The sequence below is a fragment of the Balearica regulorum genome, chromosome 4, assembly GCF_011004875.1.
Source record: "Balearica regulorum gibbericeps isolate bBalReg1 chromosome 4, bBalReg1.pri, whole genome shotgun sequence".
NCBI lineage: Eukaryota > Metazoa > Chordata > Aves > Gruiformes > Gruidae > Balearica > Balearica regulorum.
This window is the reverse complement of record NC_046187.1, coordinates 15506526-15526342: the sequence shown is the minus strand read 5'-3', so window position 1 is coordinate 15526342 and position 19817 is coordinate 15506526. Positions and strand designations below refer to the sequence as shown.

Sequence of the window (19817 nt, the reverse complement as noted above, 5' to 3'; positions counted from 1 at the left end):
TAAGATCTCAGAAAATGTGAACTTAAATAAAAGTATGTTTGGGAGGTTGTTATTGCTCTGTATCCTTTTGAGGATACCTTCTACAGTAATTTTTTTTTTTTTCTTTAGAGAGAAAGTCACTTACAGTTATGAAGTGTTTGACCATAAGAGAAGATCAAGTTGGCAGAGTTACTTGTATACTGCTGTTCAGCTGAGCCTCCTTTATTAAATCATTGTTCAGCAGTCTGTTTGTTCTGGTGCGAGAGCTAGTGTCTTCACTGCTAAGGTAATAAGCATTGAGTCACTAACAAATACATGATGTGCATAAGGTTTGTGGGTAGTTTTCATACCAAAGTGTTAGTAGATTCTTTCCTTTTTGCCCTCTAATTGTGTAGCATGATCTGTTTCACAGGTCAAAAGTATGGCTGCTGAGGCTTATATTTTACAGTACGTAGGTAGAAGGGGGAAGTTACTTGCTGTTTCCCCATGTCTAGGAAAATGATGGAAATGGGCTTTCCATCTGGGGAAAAATACATACAAAAATTGGGCTATATGCCTTCCTGGGAACTCAGAGCTTTGTGGCATGGCAGAGCGGCATGAAGTTCGTGGAGGAGCAGGTCAAATGCTAGAGCATGGAGTTTGTGGTTACTTATGCACATATGTCCTCAGTATGAGAAAGCATGTTGTTATGCATCTGTCAGCTTTAAATTACTGCTTGTTTGAATGCTTACACTGGCACTGGGTAGTAAACTTAATATTTGCATTTACAATTTTTAAGTAGAGGAGGGAAAAAGAGAAACTGCCTCTGTTCATTCATTAGTATTCAAAAGTCCACTGTAGATGTTGAGGTTACTGCTCCATTGGGGCGTGTGACGTAGGAACCAACATTGGAAGGCACTGTGTCTTATGAGTGCGATTTTGTGTTTTGTACTGCAACTGAGGGGAGGACAGGAGGGTTAAGCTGCAGCTTCAGGATACTGCTGGGCTGGGAGTATGGCTGGTCAAGGACTGTCTCACGCAAGGACGAGGTGAGAGTATTGGTGGCTGTCTCTGGTGACAGCTCTTCTCATTGTTGAAGGACCGTAGTTGTTAGGAGGAAATCTCTCTTTACCTTGGCATCCTGAAGGGATAGATGTGATGTTGCAAAAGGTGTGTGTTGCCTACATTTGTGTTTCTGGATAGAGCCTAGATAGGTCTTTTCCCCTGGTAAGCCTAGTGAGTGTCGCACCAGTTTTGTATGCTCGCAGCCACATAAGTGTCTGGTATGGGAGGATCCATGGCATTTAGGATAAGGCAAAGAAACCACGGACAAAGCGACTCAGCATTGTACAGCTGGTAGCCTGGGCTAGTCAGGCACTGTGTGCAATGTCTCATGAAGCATCTCATCTCTTCTGTACCCAAGGAGACCAAGTCTTGGTTCTTTCAATGTGGAGGTGGACATTCCAACTGATGACAGAGGTTCTTCCCTCCTGGCTTCCTTCATGTGACCTTTCTGATACTGATGGTGAAAGCTTTTGTTTTCATTCTGCTCATTTATATGAGTAATCTGAAATGAGCCAGCTATACAGGACAGTGTTGCTTTCCAACCTTTGCTCAACATGGATTTCCTTTTACTAATGTATATATTAGTATCAGTGGAAATTTGCAGGCTGACACACAAACATTCCTGAGATCTGAATGCTTAATGTTTGCCATTTGAGCTGTTAATAAATGTTTACATTCTGGTTTTACTTTCTGGAAAAAACCTTTAATGTATATACTCTCCTGGTTTTCAGTCTTCATCTCCTACTGCCTCTGAAGGAGTAATACCATGCTGCCCTTCCAGAACTCCCTTGAGTCATGCCAGTTGCTCACAGTAGAGAGAAATTACCATTGCTGATGAAAGGAAAGAAAGCAGGATGGTTTTCTTTCTCGGTCTCAGTATTGCCGAAACTATTGGTGAAAAAGAGAAATCCTTCAATGGAAAGCACCAAATGCACTAAATAAGTGTGTCTAAAAAGCCTGCCTTTTGACGTCCTTTTGATGGATGGTATTGTATTTGTAAATATTATTATCAACAGGCGGTGATGGTTGTGAGGAGCTACAAAAATGGGGGAGCGAAAGAGTGATTTTCAACAGAAAGAACTTGGCTAGTAGGAGGTAGGAGGCAATAACTCTCTGCCAGCAGAGTCCCCAGCTTGTTTCTGTGCTCTGCTTGTGGCAGAACGCTGAGCCTGGCTGAAGCAGCACAAACTTGTACTCGGGTGATGGCAACCTCAGCCAGCCCGGAACAACTCTGTAGTGTGGGCAGCTTCGGATCCAGGGCTCAACAAGGTGTTTTAGAGGACATCATTCTCTGAATGATATTCCCCTGCTGAAATGTGAACAAACAGCGTATTGGTTATTCTGTTTACATTTTCTCATTCCTTTTCAGCGTCATTTCCATAAAAGTGATGGTTACTGAACATTGTTGAAGTAAAGAAATGTTTTCATATTGTCAGCACAGCTCTAGAGGCAGGTTGGAGATCAGGTGATACCTTTTTTGCAATCAATGAATTGTGTTGGGCCACAGGGAACACAGCAGTGGATAAAAACATAATCCCTTCCATATATTGGTGGATTTTTCTGTTGGTGTTCTGGGGTTTCCTTGGTTGATGGGTTTAGAGGTTTTTTGGTGGGTTTAGGTTTGGTTTTGTTTTTTTAAGAGGATAAGGTTATATGTACAGTTCCATTCCACTAAAAATTAGCGTAATTCAGTATTTTTTAAGTGACTTTTCAGTTCACATTTTCATAAGATTTCTTTGGACAAAAAATTTAGCAGCGTCTGGGTTTGGGTAGTTTTGTTTTTATGGATTTTTTTTTTAAATGAAATATCACTGTTGAGGTGCCCTATCATGTATATAACACTTGGGCCCAAACTCATGTGTAAGATGCATACTACAACTTCTGTTGTATATACCCTCCATATTGAATTCATCTCCAAGGGTCAAATCTAGGCCTTACTCGTTTCTCAGAGATGATGCCGGAGTGTTAAAAAGGCATGTGCTTTGCCTTTGAGGGGGCAACTATGGAGCCAGAGATTTTGTTGAGCAGTTAACACTACCTCTTTTATTTTTGCCATGCTGTAGCAGGATTTTTATATGCATTTTAACAGTTATTTAAGAGTCCCCATATGCTTAGAAAAGAATCTGAATATATGTGCCTTTTTTAAAGCCGCATCATAACTAGGTTATTCCATCAATACAGTAGAATGACTGGGAGCTGCAGTTGGAACAATATGTAAAAATACAGCTTGTAAAAGATTTCCTTTATTAACTGTCATCATCCACAGAATATATGTTCAAATAAACGTTGTGTAATAACTAAATTTGAGATTAATAGGCCCCTTAAGAAACAGCGAAGTCATTCAGGATAGTCAGTGAAAAATAGCCTGTAAGACTGTAACATGCACATATTGTCCTGCTTACATGCTCTCTCTGGTGTCATTCCCATTTATCAATGTCGGCAGGCTCTGTTCTCATTAAAACACTCTTGCACAAAAGCAACTTAATTTTCTTAAGAGAAGAGGACACCTGATTCAATTTAGTGCTCAAAACCAGGAACTTGAAAATATATATATATTTTTCCTGTCTGAACTCAGATGAATAGTTATGAACAGCAACACAGATTAAACCTTATTAGGTATATTTATATTCTGTTTGCAGTAACAGTGCTGTGGCAAATAGCTTTCTACAGAGCTGTAACATCTTATTAATGGAAACAGCAGTTAAGACATGAGCTGCAGTAACACTCACATGAGATTTTATTTTTAAATAGGAGATTGAAGGAGTTGTTTAAAGGGACTCTGCCGACTTATTCAAGCTACTTCTGACGTCCTGCCTTCTTCCTCCACCTTCTCGAGCTACACTGATCTCTTTGGGTAGATAAAATTTCCTTTTCTGTCCTCTTTGGTCAAATCATTTCCATCACTTCAGTCTCCCCCCGCCTTGTATTTTTTTTCTTCTCCCTGTCAAATAGGAGACATCAATCTATTAAATTTTGCATTAATAACATGGACACTGTAAAATGTTATACTACCACATTGTGTTCTCTGTCCTCTACTGCATAATCCTGCAGTAGTACTGCTAGAGTCCTTGTCTTTCTCCAGATCTTTTCTGCTCTTCTGGGTTTTTTTATCTTCTTCATTGTGCCATGTATGTTGAATAGGATATTTAGTCTTATGCCTGGTACTGTATATCCCACTAGTGCATGTCTGAAAATAAGGTTTTAACCACAGATAATTGTGGGCATACACAGAGCAGCTTTGTATGATGCCCAGGCCGCTTCCTTCCAAGACGTTTTGAGGCCGTTCAGTTTCCTTACTTTGTATCTGCCACCTTGGCCCTGGAATGTCCTTTCCACAGAGTGGGGACAACCTGGGGCCAGACGTGTCCTAGTGTGCACAGCATGTGCTCTCTCAGCTGTGGGGTGCCTGGGGGATGCAGGTCCTGTGTAAGCGTAGGGTTATGTACAGTTAGGAAGGTGACCTCCCTAAAGGCTGCCAAATGATGCTCAAGGATCAAATGTTTTACTGTTAAAAAAAATATACATATTGGTGAAAAGCCTCTTTTTTACACGGCATATAAAAAGTGCTATGAGGCACTGTTTCCCTGTGACTCAGCAGTAAAGGGAATTGTAGTGCCAGTTGAGTTGTGCATAATAATTTTGTTCAAATCCTGCCAATAATGATAAAATGGTTTTTGACCCAGGTGTTCCAAATGTTGCCAGTGTGTCTTTTCCTCTCTCTCTTTAATGTAGTCCTGCTATGTTAATCTCAAAAGATACCTAGTCTAATAAATTCCAAGGTAGTTTACTTTGATAGGAAAAGGAAATGAGTTTAGAATGTATTCTGTATTTAATGCTATTGAAACCTTAGCATGCTTGTTTGATTTGCTGCCCAGTCACATGCACTTGAATGCTGCATGTACTTGCTGCTGCATTTGGGCACCCACTCATGGGGAAGTGCACAGCCTCTTTTTCTTCTGTCTTTTACTAGCCTTTGTTGCTATGAGGACTGTCTTCTGTCTTGGATATTGTTGCTGTCATCATCACGAATCTTAGCAGTGTTTTCCGTACATCTATTTGAGGATAAGGTGGGGGATGAAAGGATGAAGCTTTGCACTAGGCTCAGGTATGGGAAGAGGAAGGTTTCTGCCAAGTACTGCCAGATAGGTTTCCTTCAGAGGTGGGATGGGTACTTCTCACTTGAAAGCGCTCCAGGCCCTGGAAGTGCAGACCAGTGAGAGATTTCCTTCAAACCCAGTGCCATACTGAGTTGACTGAACTTGGACCTGCTTAATATTGAGTAAATTTGTTGTTTAGTGGAGCTAGTGTGCACTATTTTAAACTCAAGTATAAATGTACGTGCTCTTATGTACTAGCCGTGTTATGAGTACTGGCAGTGACTTTCAGTCTTTGTTGTCTCTGAGTTGATGTAAACTTGAATAATTTGTCTAGTTCTTACTACTGCTCCTTTGAATGTGGTCTAACCTTGCTTTTCAATACATGGCTATGCATTTACCTTTTGAAAAGATCTTACTATTGATTTTATAGAGAACTCTCCCCTCATATAAATGGTTAGTGCAATGAACGGTTTGCAAACACATGCAAATCTGAACTTGGAGTATTATAAGGACATCTAAATGCTTTCATGTTTTATTGTTTCATTTAAGCTGACTGCAGATAGTCTGGTATCTGTTGAAGACAAAAGGAGCAAACACTAAAAAAAGTTATAGAATAATAGTGACTAATAAATGTTTCAAATAAAAAATGAAGAGCCTAGCTGTATCATGTGTCAGCACTAATGTTTATTTCTATCATCCCTCTAAGGATATCAGAGTGCTTTTTAAGCAATGAATTAATTTTGACAATGCCCTGTGAGGTATGTAGGCAATATTATCCCTCTTGATAGAAGGGAGTTGGAAGCACAAACTGTTTAAATTCTACAGGGTCATGCTACTAGGTACCTTTAATTACAAATTGGAGCAGTTGAATCCGTTTACTACCAGTTTGTTTAAGCTGAACCAGAATCACAAATATAAGCCTCAGGTTTGTGGATATGGGAAAAATTTACTTGTAAGTTTATTTAGCAGGAGAAGTGTTTGTAAAGAAAACTGCAAATAGAGTAATCAACATGTGTAAGTCCTCCCTCACTGACTCAAATCATCTGAATGATTATAGCTTAATTTGTGGTCTCTTTTGATTTATTTTTTTTCTTCTTTTGCTTGTGATGAGCATTTAATCATCTGCCGTGGATGATTTCTGACACTTTGGAGAAAGGGAATTAAAAATTGCAAACTAGTGTATATCTGGACCAGTCATGAGTTATGACTTTTTCACATGACTGGTTGAATACCTGAAGTGTAAAACTTGTCTAAGATTGTTGTCTTAGTACCTATTATATGCTTGAGAACATTAAAAATCCCCAGAAATCTTCCTGGTGGATCAGGAAGGAAGGAAGAAGTTTGTTGATGACCAAAATATAGGTCCCCAGAACCATCTAGTATTTCCTTTACCACCTTTCCAGGTACAGAATTTCTCCTGGAAGTGGAATTGTAGCATATTTTAAGGGGGGGGGGGGGGGGAAGTCATGTCTCTAGATAATCCTCAAATCAGGATTGGTAGTCACTGATGTGGCTAAAACTAGATGCACAGTGTCCTTCTAAGTGTATCGGTTCTTGCCAGCTACTGCTTTGTTCTTTGTGCATTGTTGAAATGACCAGGAAAACGGTTGAGGGCTGTCTAGCACTGAAGTTATTTCTCTTGTGTCACTAGTGGTCTGGCAGGCTCACCTGCATTATAAGCAGAGCCTGACCTGAACCCAACTTCTGGTAGGACCTGTTGGTTTTGAGACAAGGAGGTAAGTTTAGTATGCCAGGGAGGGAAGGTCTACTCTTTATGGTCTCTATCCATTTTATGTGGACTTCACCAGCTTTCCTGAAGAGGGCGAGTGTTACGGTTCTTTGTAGCAGACAGAAGTGTAGCAAGTGTAGCTGTCACTGCACACAAAATCTGTATGGGGAGGAGGGGACCATTAAGTTTCCTCCCAGCCTTCTGGTGCAGAAGTGGAACCCAGATGCTTCTGTCTTTCAGATCTTAACACTCTTTTGTATAGCAAAGACTGTTTTGCAAGGAAGAGATGTTTCAGTGTGCTTAAAAATGTAAGTCTAGATCCTCCTTCATGGGTTCAGAGGCAGGATGTAATATAAGGGACCTTTCTGCATCTTTATCAGATTGAAGTGGTCCAATACAATCAGTCTGTGTAAAAGAATGGCGCATGTCCAACAAATACCTTATCAGGAGACTTCATAAACCTAATGGGTTTTTTAATATAATGATAACAGGAACCTTAAGAGGTTTATATTAACAAAAGATACCTGCAAGGACATCTCTTGTATTGAAACTGATCCCTTGCAGTAATTTTGTGTGCATGGCTGTAATGCATGTGTCTCTTGCCACATGAAAGCATCAGCTGCACAGCTTCAAATACAAGTAGAAAATCCTGATTTAATTCACACTTGTTGAAGAATTGTTTTAAGTAATACTCTTGCTTTCAGCTGTGATCTCTGGCAAGAGGAGCTGCTTGGACTTGTGCCTCTTTATGTTCAAAAAAGGAATGCTGATGAGGAAGAGGTGTTAAAATATGTTACTGTAGTTTACAACTGTCAACTATAATGTTTTATTTAGCTGTATCTATTCAGATGCTCCCTCCGCACCATGGAGTGCCATATGCCATTGTCCCTGTTAGTAAGCAAGTCAGCAAAGGTTTCCCACTCTGCATTTGTTTTTGTATTTGGGCCGCTGAGGAGCTGTGGTCCAGTGCCATCTTTTATTGATAGGGCCAGCAGAGGAGGAATCTAATGAAATTATCAAAGCTTTGAATTAATTATGAACTTGAATAAGAAAGCTAAGCTCTCTAGAGCCAAGGATCTCATTACCCATTCATTTTCATTGCATCCTCTTATGGAGCAGAAGGCAGGTTCAGCTACAGCTCCTACCCTGATTTTGGACTTTATTCAAACTTGCTAAACTCACTAGCATCCACTTGTTATTAATCTGTGGCTGGAAGTGTCCAGGGTGATTAATTTGACTCTGCTGTAAATCTTCATGTAAATGGTAGATTTCCCTTCTCCTTTTCCTCTTACCTTTGCTGTGTGGCTTTTCATCATCAGCCTGGCTGCCATACAAGAGTTTCTGTTCTTTCTTGGTAATTGGGGAAAGCTATTCAAGACTCAAGTTTTAACTTCCTGGAATTTAATGAGTTAATGTTAAGAAATAATACCGCTACCTTATATTTCCTGGATATTTAGGTAAGCACACACACTTCTAAAGTCATTATCAAAATTGTTTGTTTTCTTATTTTAAAAGACTATGGAGTAAAAAGTAATGATTAGACATTTTGGCCTCAGAAGTATGGGGTTGTTGTGGGGGTTTTTGGTTGGTTTTTTTTGTTGTTGTTGTTCCTCTTTTAAATTTGTTGGTCAAACTACAGAAATATCTGAATTTGTCAATACTTTATTACGATGAACGATTAAATTACTTTGCCTGATTAGTATTCCATTAAAAATTGTTAAAAGTCTATGAAAATGCAATGCTTTAGTTAAATTATATTTATTTTAATTAATAGGTCAATGTATAAAAATGTTTCTGGCAAATTAGAGCAAAAGCAGCAAGACCAAGCTTCTGTGTTATATTCCTGGTTCTTGTGGATATTCCTAAGTCTACTGACAAGGGTTTTCTTCTCCTCCTGCTTTTGTCCGTTTCAGCACATTATTTATGAATGCATAAACTAGAACCTATCAGTCTTCATAAGTTAGAGGCCACTGGCAATTTTTTAAGCAGTGGCTAACTGCCTAATGGTCTCTGTGTATGTGTGTATTTGGAGAATCTAATAGCTTGCTGGGCGGGGGAATAACATTTTGTTCTTGTACTATATAGCTATTTTACCATTGGTGATATTTATCTTTTTCTCTCTTCAGGCAGCTGCTATATTTAATTCTGCTTTTGGAAGTTTTTTGGTAAGTAATGCAGTATTTATAGCAAGTGCTTTAATAGTCTTATTTTTAACAGTATTATCGGTGTGTTTGTATTTTTCACATTAGTGTTGGTGGAATTGTACCATTTAGCTGGCAAAAATCTGAATCATCTTTCAATTTATATAACCATGCCATTAAATACAGATATTACGATTTCTTTTCCTTTTGCTAAACTCTTGAGAAAAGTAGTGAATAAATTGGCTCTGCTCATGGTAAATTAATAATGTGTAAACACATCTTAATTTTCTCCTTAATGGGTTAACAGAATCTATTATTATGCAGATGTTTCAGACGTGGGCATCAATATATTGATTTTTCTAATAAGGCCCATCAAATACTCATTATTTCCTATCAAGAGGCCATGGATTTTGAAAAGAAAACATGACCCAGCTGATCAGAGAGTAGATGCTAATTTACTCAGTGACATGTCATTTGTTTAGCATATTTCACTGTCAGTAAAGCCACTCAATGTCTCCGAGGAACACACTAAAATAGCTAGATATGGGAAAGCAATCAATCCAGCTGGAAATACAACCACTTCTGTAAAAAGCTAAAACAGTATTTGGGGGCCTGGTGGTCTACAAAGAGTCAGAAAGGACACTGTAAAGAACACTAAATAAATACATTTATGAAGAAAGGAAGAATAGATTTCTTGATACATTGTTTAGAGAGACATAAATGAATATTAAATACAAATCACTTTGTATGTAGGCAAGCTACTGTAACTGATTGTTTTATTTATTTAGGCAGCTAATAATTGGATTTGTTCTTCTTTACTAAAATTTGTGCATGTTTAGAAGTCTGCATTTGAGATTCCAATCTTGTGTCCCCATAAAGAGGATGATGATGATGTATAAAATGAATGAATGACAAAAGAATTCAAATTAGGAAATTAAAATCAAAACTGCAAGTACAAAATAACTCACTTTTATGCATAATTTGTTTTATGAAAAGCTACAGTTTGGGAGTTTAAGTATGTAAAGCTGTACTGCCAAGAGAGAAAGTTGCATGGCATTTTGAAGCTATACATTGTGCTACTGCTTTTATGAGGGACCAGGTTTAAAGTTAGGAGGGTGGCTGTAAGTTTTTGTGGGTATAGATGACCATTCAGATTTTGAAAATAACAGTTCCCAAATACTTGTTCCTTTTTGTCACCTATCATGTTTCACTCCAATGGGAAGAAGGTACTTTTTGCCCCAAACTGGAATTCCAGTGTTAGAGCAACTTTTAAGTCTTGTATGCATGTGGCATTTTCTCTTGTTGCTTGGCACGAGCTCCAGTTTCCCTGCTGTCCCTAGCTTTCAGTTCAGGAGGTTTCCTTGAATACCCAAAAGGCCTCAGTTCAGCTGTCATTAGGAGAATGTCTTTTGACTTCAAATAAGAATTTAGGCCCCAGAGCATCTGACTGCAATGCCAGCTCCCAGTAAAGCAACAAAAACATATTTTAATTTCTAGAACCTGATTGTAGCTCTTTGAAGAAATCTCAGTTAAAGAAGCTGAGCTAGTTTGTGTGTTCATACAATATTCCTGATTTTGGTTTTGATCTTAGTTCCATGAACTGATCATTGGAAAGTGCCATTTACATAGAATTACTTCATTTCACTTTTTATTCGCTTCATATTTTTTTCGAAATCTTGGAGCAGCATTGTGGTAAACATTTTTGTTAAAAAAAAAATAAATAAGTTCCCAGGAGAGACTTTTCAAAAATATTAAAGATCAACTAGAATCAAACCACAATACCAGCTGATTTTTTTCTAATTACTGATTTTTTTAAAAATAAAATTATAAAGAAAATGTCCACTATTAAGTCACAAATATGTACAAACACTTAGACACTAATTGTTGTATCCTACTTTGAAATCATGATTATGTAGGGACTATGTATGTGTGACAGAAAATAAATCACAAATATGTCTACTGAAAGGTTTGTTCTTACAAACTTTTCCAGTTATATAGTTGATAGTATCAAACTGAGGACTGAAAATGCAAAGAGGTGATAGAAAGCCAGGGACTGTAATAAATAGCCAGAGTGGTTTACCAGTTTCACGGGGCTGTAGGTCTACACAGCCTTTGAGTGGCTCCTGAATATCAGTAGCATGTGGTCATTTACTTTGTAAGTTTTCCGTGAACAACTGGTGAAACATTTTACATATATATATATACACACACACTTGTTTGAAGTCAAAACTGTTCCATAAATACAAAAATAATTGGCCTGTTTCTGAGAGGATAATAGAGGGTCCTGGCTGTGTTTTTGGAAATCCATCAGTTTATATGGGTGGCTAACTTACAGGCCTGGCTATAGGTGGAGATCCTATTTCCTGTATCTTTAATTCATGATGAATCTAAATCACATTTGCATTTTTCTTATTAGTGTCTGATGATGTGCTGTCTGTGGATAGGCTTAGATGTAGTTATATACCTTTGTGCTCATAACTGTATACATGTCCTGCAGATAATTTGGAAGGATCTGACTGTTGGCAAGGCTGCAATTTTTCTTATGTTTCTTGTCTTACAACGTGTAGCACACGGGTGGGTTGCTGCACTTGCGTGTAGCCCTGACAAAGCCAGGAGGACAGTATGTTGTCTTTTCTCAGACTATGCCCTGTGGGCCAGTGTCTGTGTATGATAGTGTGAAGCAAGCTGATTTAAAAGGGCTGAAAGATGTGCAATGCTTTTAACTCTTTTCTTTTTTTTTCTCTCTTTTTTTTTTTTTTTTTTAAGACTAGGAAATTGAGAAGTTAAATTAAACTGTGGAACAAAATGTCTGCAGGAAAAGGCTCAGCATAATATTAGAATGAGACTGAGATGAGCTTATTCAGATGAAAAGGAACACGTTGTGATACGCAAAATGTAGAAATGCCAAATATGTCTTGATGAGCAGAAATATGCTTAGATTAAGCATTTGGAGGTGTTTTCACTGGTAAGGAGATTTATGAAAACTGCCAACCAACTGCAAAGTAATTCCTTTTAAATGCCACCAAAGCCTATATTCCTCTAAATATGCAGGCAAAACAATGCATGGAATGATATTGTACATATTTACACTTAGTTTAATAATGTCCCAGGTCTAATTAAAACACAGTGTTTTAAAGAACTAATTGTTACAGAAAAGTGGTTTTTATGTAGCTAGATTAGTATAACTAACGATAGATGAATTCAATTTACATAAATTTCAGCCAAGAGAATATTTAGAATCATACCACAGAGGATTGCTTTGAGTTGGGTAGTTAATATCATTATCTCCTCCCCTCATTTAAACAGTATGGTTTACAATAATTGTGGAGCATAAGTGATTTCAGTTTTTCCTTTTAATGGGGTTTTAATAAAATCTGATAGCATTTTACTAATACTGGGTGGTTGGTTATCAGCAAGGTTGCTACTGTAAAGCATGCAAAGGCATGGCAAGATCTGCTGAGACAGGAAGCACTGAGGTAGCTGCTTCCACTTGTAGGAGAGGGGATACGTCTGCACATAAAGGCTAAAAAAATTGGGATGTTGAGTATAGGTCTACTGAGATTCTTAACATTGTATACATCACCATGCTTCCTGAGCATTTCTATTCTGCTTCTGTTGTGCTGCAACAGAAAAATAGTGCTTGTTAACATCCAAAGCGCAGGGCAGTAGGCAGGATACTACAAAACGTGCTACGCTGATGATTGTTGCGTGGTGTTTGCCTGGGTCGCTCAGCTATTTGGCTTTAAGTTCGCTGAGACATAGCCTGTCATTGAAGCTGTTCTTGCACTGAAGTGGAAACATGTGCTTGGTTAAGAGCTAAACTCAATATGCAGTGATAATATAATGTCACGTGCGTGGGAGAAGGAGGGGGCCTGAAGTCTAGCAGACCATGTCCTCACAGAATGCTCTGCACTGCTAGACTAGAAACAGCCTTTTCTAATCTCTTTCTACCTCTCATTAATCTCCTTTCCGCTTGAGACAGTGGGCTTGGAAACTCATGAGAGTATCCAGCTTGTGATGTGAGTGAATGTTGTCCGATTGCTTGGTGCCTTTCACAGTAAGTGTGAAAGGAACAGACATCAGCTTCACCTTAAACAAAGAACTGTAACTGAAATCTGAAGGTCTGTGGTGACAGGAAATCAAGAGGAAAAGAGAGGATTCAGAGGACTTTGCTCTGGTGACCGTTGTGCTCCTGAAAAAACATAGCAAAAAGCAGCCAAAAATGAAAGTGTTGGTTGAGACTTCTCATGATGCTGTCTGGTATTAGCTTTGCTTCCTCTAGTGAAACCTATGGGATGAAATAAGGCCTGTGTCCAGGCTACATAAAGCCAGTCTGAAGGAAGGAACCTATTCCAGGTGCCCATCATTTCATGAATCTCCTTTTCCCAAATTAAGTATGTCTGGTTTTGTTGTTTCATCTGACCGTCTTTCTAAGGGGATAGAGCTGGTTCATATTGTTCAAAAACCCAAATAATTTTTGGAGCAGCCACTTGGCTAATCAGATCAAGGCTAGTGTTTTATTTACATTGCCTTCTAAATGAAAGCTAAAGCTAGCAGGAAATGTGAAAGTTAGCTTCTCACATATATACAAAGCCTAGCTGGTTAATGAAAATGTATGGAATTCTTATCTACTCTGCTTTAGCAGGCATAATGATTTACACAGCCTGACAGCACTAGTGCAGCAAGTAAATGCATTAGTCATAGTGTCCATTTTTCTTGCAAATTTGTGACACAGATTTAATTATGGGAATGACCAGCAACTTACAAATCTAATTTTGGTAGGCTGAGCCAACTTTTTTATTTTAATAACAATGGATTTTTTAGCAATGATTTCATTACTATTTAAAGAAATCCACTCGTATGGAAATAACCGATTGGCTGAATTTATTTACTTTATTTTACCTTAATAGATGTTGAATGGTTTCGGTTTACTTTGGGGGTTTTTTATTATCACTTTTTTATCTTAGTTATTTCTAGGATAAATATCCTTATCTGGCTTAATTATTTCTTGCACAAACATTGTAAATATTTTTCTAAAATCAGGCAAATGTTTGTATACCTCTTTTTTTCCCCTCTTAATTGTGTCTTTGCAATATGAAAAGGGGCAGAACAGTCATCTGGGATTCCCTTTTTTACTAGCTGTGTGCTAGCTATTGACAAGAAAATCTTGCCAGGAAGTCTGTTCACAACAGGTGCTGAATTCTGGATTCAGTCTTGTTTAATTTCAGAGTGGAGCTGCTTTATGGTGTGCCGCCGCACTCTTGGACATGGTCGTCTCTTCCTCTGTGGAGCAGTACAGTGGTGCTGCTGCCTCTCTGTGCTGCGAATTTGATTCAGGTAGTTCTCAAAGTCCTGAGCAAGTCCTCCTCGTTAATCAGCCACTTGGGAAGCCACCTCAGCCTTGAAGGATGGGTTTTTGCATGAGTGGAAGGGAATGGCAGATCTTGGCAGCAGCGAGTGTTTGGACCAGATATTACGTATCTGGCAGGAAGAGTTTGGTTTGCATGGAATTTAAATAATCTTGGGAGCCACTTATGTTGCCTTACTGTAACTTTCTCTTATTTTGTGGCTGGTACTCATTTCTCTCATTGTTATTTAACATCCTCATTTTGATTTCTGCTAGCTTGATCTGAAATCTCAGTGTAAGTTTGGGCATCATCAGCTGTTTCCAGATCTGCCAAGTAACATTTTAAAATGTGTAGGCCTTCACTCTTATTGCATATTTGCTTTTCCAGTGTGTAGCACACTCGATTTAATACTTAAGTTTGAGTTAGCTTGTACTATTTTGGCACAAGCAAGGAGAAGTAACAAAGCTCACTGTGACAGAGACCTGTTAGTGTGGCCTTAAGAAAAGAGGCCATGATGATTATTATGAGGGATGGCTAGGCATCTGCACCCATCCCAGTATTCTCTCTCTCTCCCTCTCCCCAAATCCCTTTCTCTGGAAATCTAAGTGTTATAACACTTAGATGATGTATGGTCTGTCTGATGACAGCCAATTTGAAAAGACCACTGCAGTCAATAGGGATTTACATGGCCAACCAGCGCAGACTATCTGAGAACCAGTTAACAAATAATAACCCTGCTGTTGGTTATCTTTGAAATGTTAGGGAGAAGGAGGATAGGTAACAGTAACCAAGAGGAAAGAAAATGTGCTATTAACTTCTCAGAAAAGAGTATCCTCTGGAAGGCCAATGATTAGTCCCTATATTTTATTTTTTTTCCAACAGCTAAGAGGAAAATGCATTGAAATCTACATAATAACAAAAAATGGAACTATCTAACTAACTAACTGTCAAATGCTTATAAATTATGTGGGCTGTAGCTGGTCTCACTGCTTTCTTAGTTTTCCCATTAGCTTTTGCTACTGAGCATTTAATTCATCTCTCTTGGTCTTATGGGACTCAAGCAGCCATTTTTTCCAAAAAAAGTTTATGTGAAGGTAGTGATAAGTAGACCATTAAATGTGTATCTCTGCATTTTCTTTGCGGCCCAAAAATAATTAACTACTATCTTTTAAAAAATATATTTGGGTATTCTGCTTTTTCCACTTCCTCATGTAACAGCTAATGGTAGGTAGGATTTTTTTCTTGCACCTACTTTTTTGGTCAGCAACCCCATCTAGTGCCTTTTCTTGGCGTGGTGAACTGTTTTTGAGACTGTGAACTGTTTTTTATTCTATTTTTCAGTGAATCACCCCCTCTCTCATTGTTACTGTTTTTATGGATTAACAAGCTTTCAGGGAAAGAAATAGCTGAGGATGTATGTGCAGTAGCATTTCTTGAGTTAGTAAAACAAGCAGCAGAAGTGGAAGTTGCTGGAGAAAGTTCAGAGGCAGAATTCAGGGTGTTTGTTGCAAGTCAGAAAGATAGAGTGAGAGTTCAAGCAGCTTTATTTTTCCAGTCCAATTGTCACTTATGAATTGCAAAGTAGGAGTGAAGTTTCAGGAGCTAAAACTGGGCATTCAGAGTACCTTAAATTTTATGATCTGGCGTATTTCTTCTGATCACATAGTGCGGGGAAACTGGAAGTGAAAGTGCCCTCAGACTGACTATGGTACAGTCATCTCTCTTATTAATGGAAATTGAATACTGGAAATTTAGAAAAGCTTGATTCCATTTTAAATGAATGCTAACGAATAACAGAGTCAAAAGAATATGTATGTTTGGTAACTATAATTTGGAGCACATCTAGAGGGGGAAATGTATGTGTTATAATATTATATAATCAAGCTATTTGTTGGATTAGTATGTAAATCACATCTGTGCTGATACAGTTTTAGCATAAAATCAGCTTGTCTAAGATTACTTATGTCATAATTTGTAAAATTCACCATTGCCCTCTTTACTGTGAAAATACAGCATTTTTTGTCAAAAGAATAGACTTGTTTTGAGCTAATTCTTCTAGTACTGCTTACTTTTTTTTTTAATGGTCAGGACTTGGAAAAAAAACCACTTGCACTAGGACGGAACTTGGGTGCAGATCATAATATTGAAAAAGTCCTGAACTAGTTTGTGATGTTTCTTGTCTTTTTTACTCCAGGACAAAGAAAGTAAAATTAACAGGAAGAAATATCACTAATTCTGTTAGAAAGTAAGATCAAGATGTCTGACTTCTAGTTAAGTCACTGAAGTTTGTATCATGGGATGATGTCATATCACTTATTTGAGATTAGTTTTAAAAGATTGTTGTATTGAAAAGCTGCTCTATTTGTTTCTGACAAATACTTGGAGAAATGTTTGCATGCTTTGTCTAAATATGTGAAAATTTACACTACAAAACTTTGAACAATTTATTTGTAAAACAAAAGATGTAAAATTCTTGCAAATAATTAGTTGTGTCTGTGGAAACCAAATGTTTGAATTTATTGGTTCTTTATGTTAGATAGGCATGAAGGAGAAATTGAGAAGGGAGGCAGTATGAAAGACAATTTGGTTGTTATTTTGCCCTCTCTATAGTATCTTTTAATACTGGAAGAAGCAAAACTGCATTCCTCTAGGGCTATGGTTTTACACAAACACGTAGTCATTTGGCCTGATTTAAGGGCAGAAAGATTTTGAAATGCACAAAATGTATAATTTTCTGCCTCCCTTTAAGAAAAAAAAATCAAAAGAATGTCTTTAGAATCTACTGTTAATGTTCTTCCCTAAAGTTTTTGTTTCTGATTGAAATGGAGCAATGATCTTTCTTCTGTACTGCAGCTTTGTGTCACCTGCATGAGAAAAGTGTGTGTTGGGGTGAGGAGGAGTGGAGAGAAATCACCCCTTCGTTTGGAGCAGGGGTATTTAAACCCTTGTCTTCTGCTTCGTTAGCACTTTGAACTAGTGCTGTTGCGAGGAGGAGTTGTTTGACCTGACGTCTGTGTTTGTTATAAAATACAATCTGGTATGCTAAGGAGTCACCTACATGGATGCAGTAATCCATAATGGAGCATGGAGCTCTTGCTCCTTCTGTGTCCCCGATATGTGGATTCAGCAGCTAGCAAGAGTTGAATTCTAGAAAGCGGTATGCGTGTTTCATCACATCCCCTTACAAACAGCAATACCAGTGCTCTATGCAGTGATACCAGTATCACTCTATGCAAACCTTCTTTTACCTTAAGTTGACCCTTCAGGGGAGAAAAAATATTCCAAAGACATTAATTTATTAAGCTTCTTGATTTTTGGCCCGGAACAGGTTAAAGCTCTGCCTGGATTTGGATGGATTTTTTTCTGTGGTTCTTCTCTATCTGACCTACCAGTGCCTGTTCAAAACTCAGCAGTCTGTGAATCGGCAGTCCTCAGTCCCTTGGGGTAAAAACAAGAGGGACATCATTATTACTATAGGCTGAGTGGCTGGAAACCATTCCCCTTGCTGTCAGGGTGACAAATACTGTCTTAATGGAAGTGCCAGAGGTTAGGTCAAAAGCTTTCGCAGTCTTTAACTCAACTAGCAAGGAAAGCATGGTTATCATAAAACTGGAACTTCCTTTGGAAATTTGTGTTTGCTTATATTTATTGTTGGCCTTTTTTAAAAGGTAATTTTGGGAAACCACCATGACCCTTCAGTATGATACAGCAGTAGGTCATGGTTGGGTTTTTTTTGTATGTCTGTACGTGCGTCGTTGATGAGAGGCTCCCTTCATTATTATTTTTCCTTAGCTACTTTCAAAGTATCAAAACAATCTACAGCTTTCATCCTTACTGGCACGTATTTGGAAATAACGGTTATTGTGAAGGGGGGGAGAAATATTTTAATTAATGATCTATCATTATCTGGCTTCTTTTAACACTGTTTTGTCAGTGGAATAGAATTTTTGTTTTGACTTTATGTAAAAACAACCAACCAACCAAAAAACCACCCTAACAAAACGTAAACTATCTTGGAGGTAATTCTTTCACCTGCCTTGAGACTCAGGTTTGCTCATAGAGTTTATCACCTTTCTGGCATGACACATGAGCAAAATCACCTCCCAGCATCTTCTTTCCTTCTCCTTCATTCCAGTAATAAGTAAATTATTCATTTGTTGCTTCTACTTTCTAAAAAAGATTGTATCACAAAATTCCTTTTCTTAAATATTTTTTCTGAAGGTGCCTTCTTGGTCAATTTGAGTGTAAGGGCTTGTTGCAAGAATGGTTACGTGATGTCCTTTCCCTGTTAGTTGGTGGATGGTCAGACTAGATGATCATCTGACTTTATGAAAAACTCAGTATGTTGTACAAAGTGGGCTCACACCCTGAAAAGACTGTATGTGAGCTCTGATACGGTGAAGCCTTTAAAAATTTGCTATTTTTTACATCCAAATAAAAATAATTGTTTTTACTTGTATCATAGGGTGGTGACCACCCCATGTCAAAGAGAAAATTTTGCGTGTTAGTATATGAAGATGGAATGTTGTTTCTACATTTATAAACCATGCTTCATATTATCTCCTGGGTTTCAACCAATGTCTTGAACGCTCAACATTGGACACTTTCATTGGATACCTTTATTCTCCTAGTGTTGAACTTGACTGAGACCGTGCCTGACTGGGAACAGCTTTTTTGCCTGACGTAAATCTGCTGGATGAAAGCTGCATTCAGTCCACCTCCTTTGCATGCTTGTTCTATATTGCTTTGTACATATATATCCCTTTGTATGATACAGATGCCCACCCGAGTGGAAAAGTCATTCCAGCTGCTGCTGCTTGATGCATTTGAGGCATGTACTAATGGCCTGAAAATGCACACCTTGTCATGCCTTATTGCTTAATTGTGGTCTAGTTTCTTTCCCACGTTTTTACTACTGTATGGAAAGTGAATGGTAAGTATTTGAAGGAAAAGTATATTACATAGGATTAGATAACATGAATAATGTGAAAGCCAGGGTTTTTTAAAAAAACTCAAACCTTTTAATAAAATGGAATGTCAAATATGTGAGCATGTCTTTCAAGAAATGATCAAAAAACATGTGAAAAGTTTCATATCCTTTTTAAAGTCAAATAATTATCCACCATCATATAACTTTTTGTTAGATGGACAGTACAAAGATGAAAGAAAATTTTATAGATAACATTGCATTTCACAGCTGACTGAAGCAGGTGTTAGAAATGCAGATTAAGTATACTGACTAAAGACTATATAAATTTGAAGTGAAATGCCACTGGTCTACTTCAGTGCCCTGCACATATGAAGTTTCAGATAGTTAAATTATTAATTTTATTGTGTGAGATAGTGCAGCAGTTAGGGAGAAGGTCCTTTTGCATTGATGATGTGATTTATTCTCCCCCCGCCCCGGTAATCTTTTTAATGATACATGGGGCAGCTAACAATTTGCTTCATTGTGTAAGTTTTGCTGTGGATAGAGAGT

General features: G+C 38.0%; 1 protein-coding gene across 12 annotated transcripts in view; it reads left to right on the top strand.

Annotated features, from left to right (window-relative positions):
* SLC10A7 (solute carrier family 10 member 7) overlaps positions 1 to 19817 on the top strand; it is a 150857-nt gene that overhangs the window by 41280 nt on the left and 89760 nt on the right. For 7 of the 12 annotated variants that reach the window (XR_012835232.1, XR_012835233.1, XR_012835235.1 and 4 more), the window contains one exon: positions 8976 to 9014. The exons of 2 other annotated variants lie outside the window; for them this stretch is intronic. Coding sequence is in view for 1 of the 10 variants with exons in the window: in XM_075751254.1 (XP_075607369.1) it covers positions 8976 to 9014 (39 nt within the window). In the remaining 9 variants the exon portion in view is untranslated. Of the gene's footprint in view, positions 1 to 8975; positions 9015 to 9829; positions 9943 to 19817 lie in introns of those variants that run through there. 3 more of the 12 variants (XR_012835237.1, XR_012835238.1, XM_075751257.1) reach the window with 3 other exon arrangements.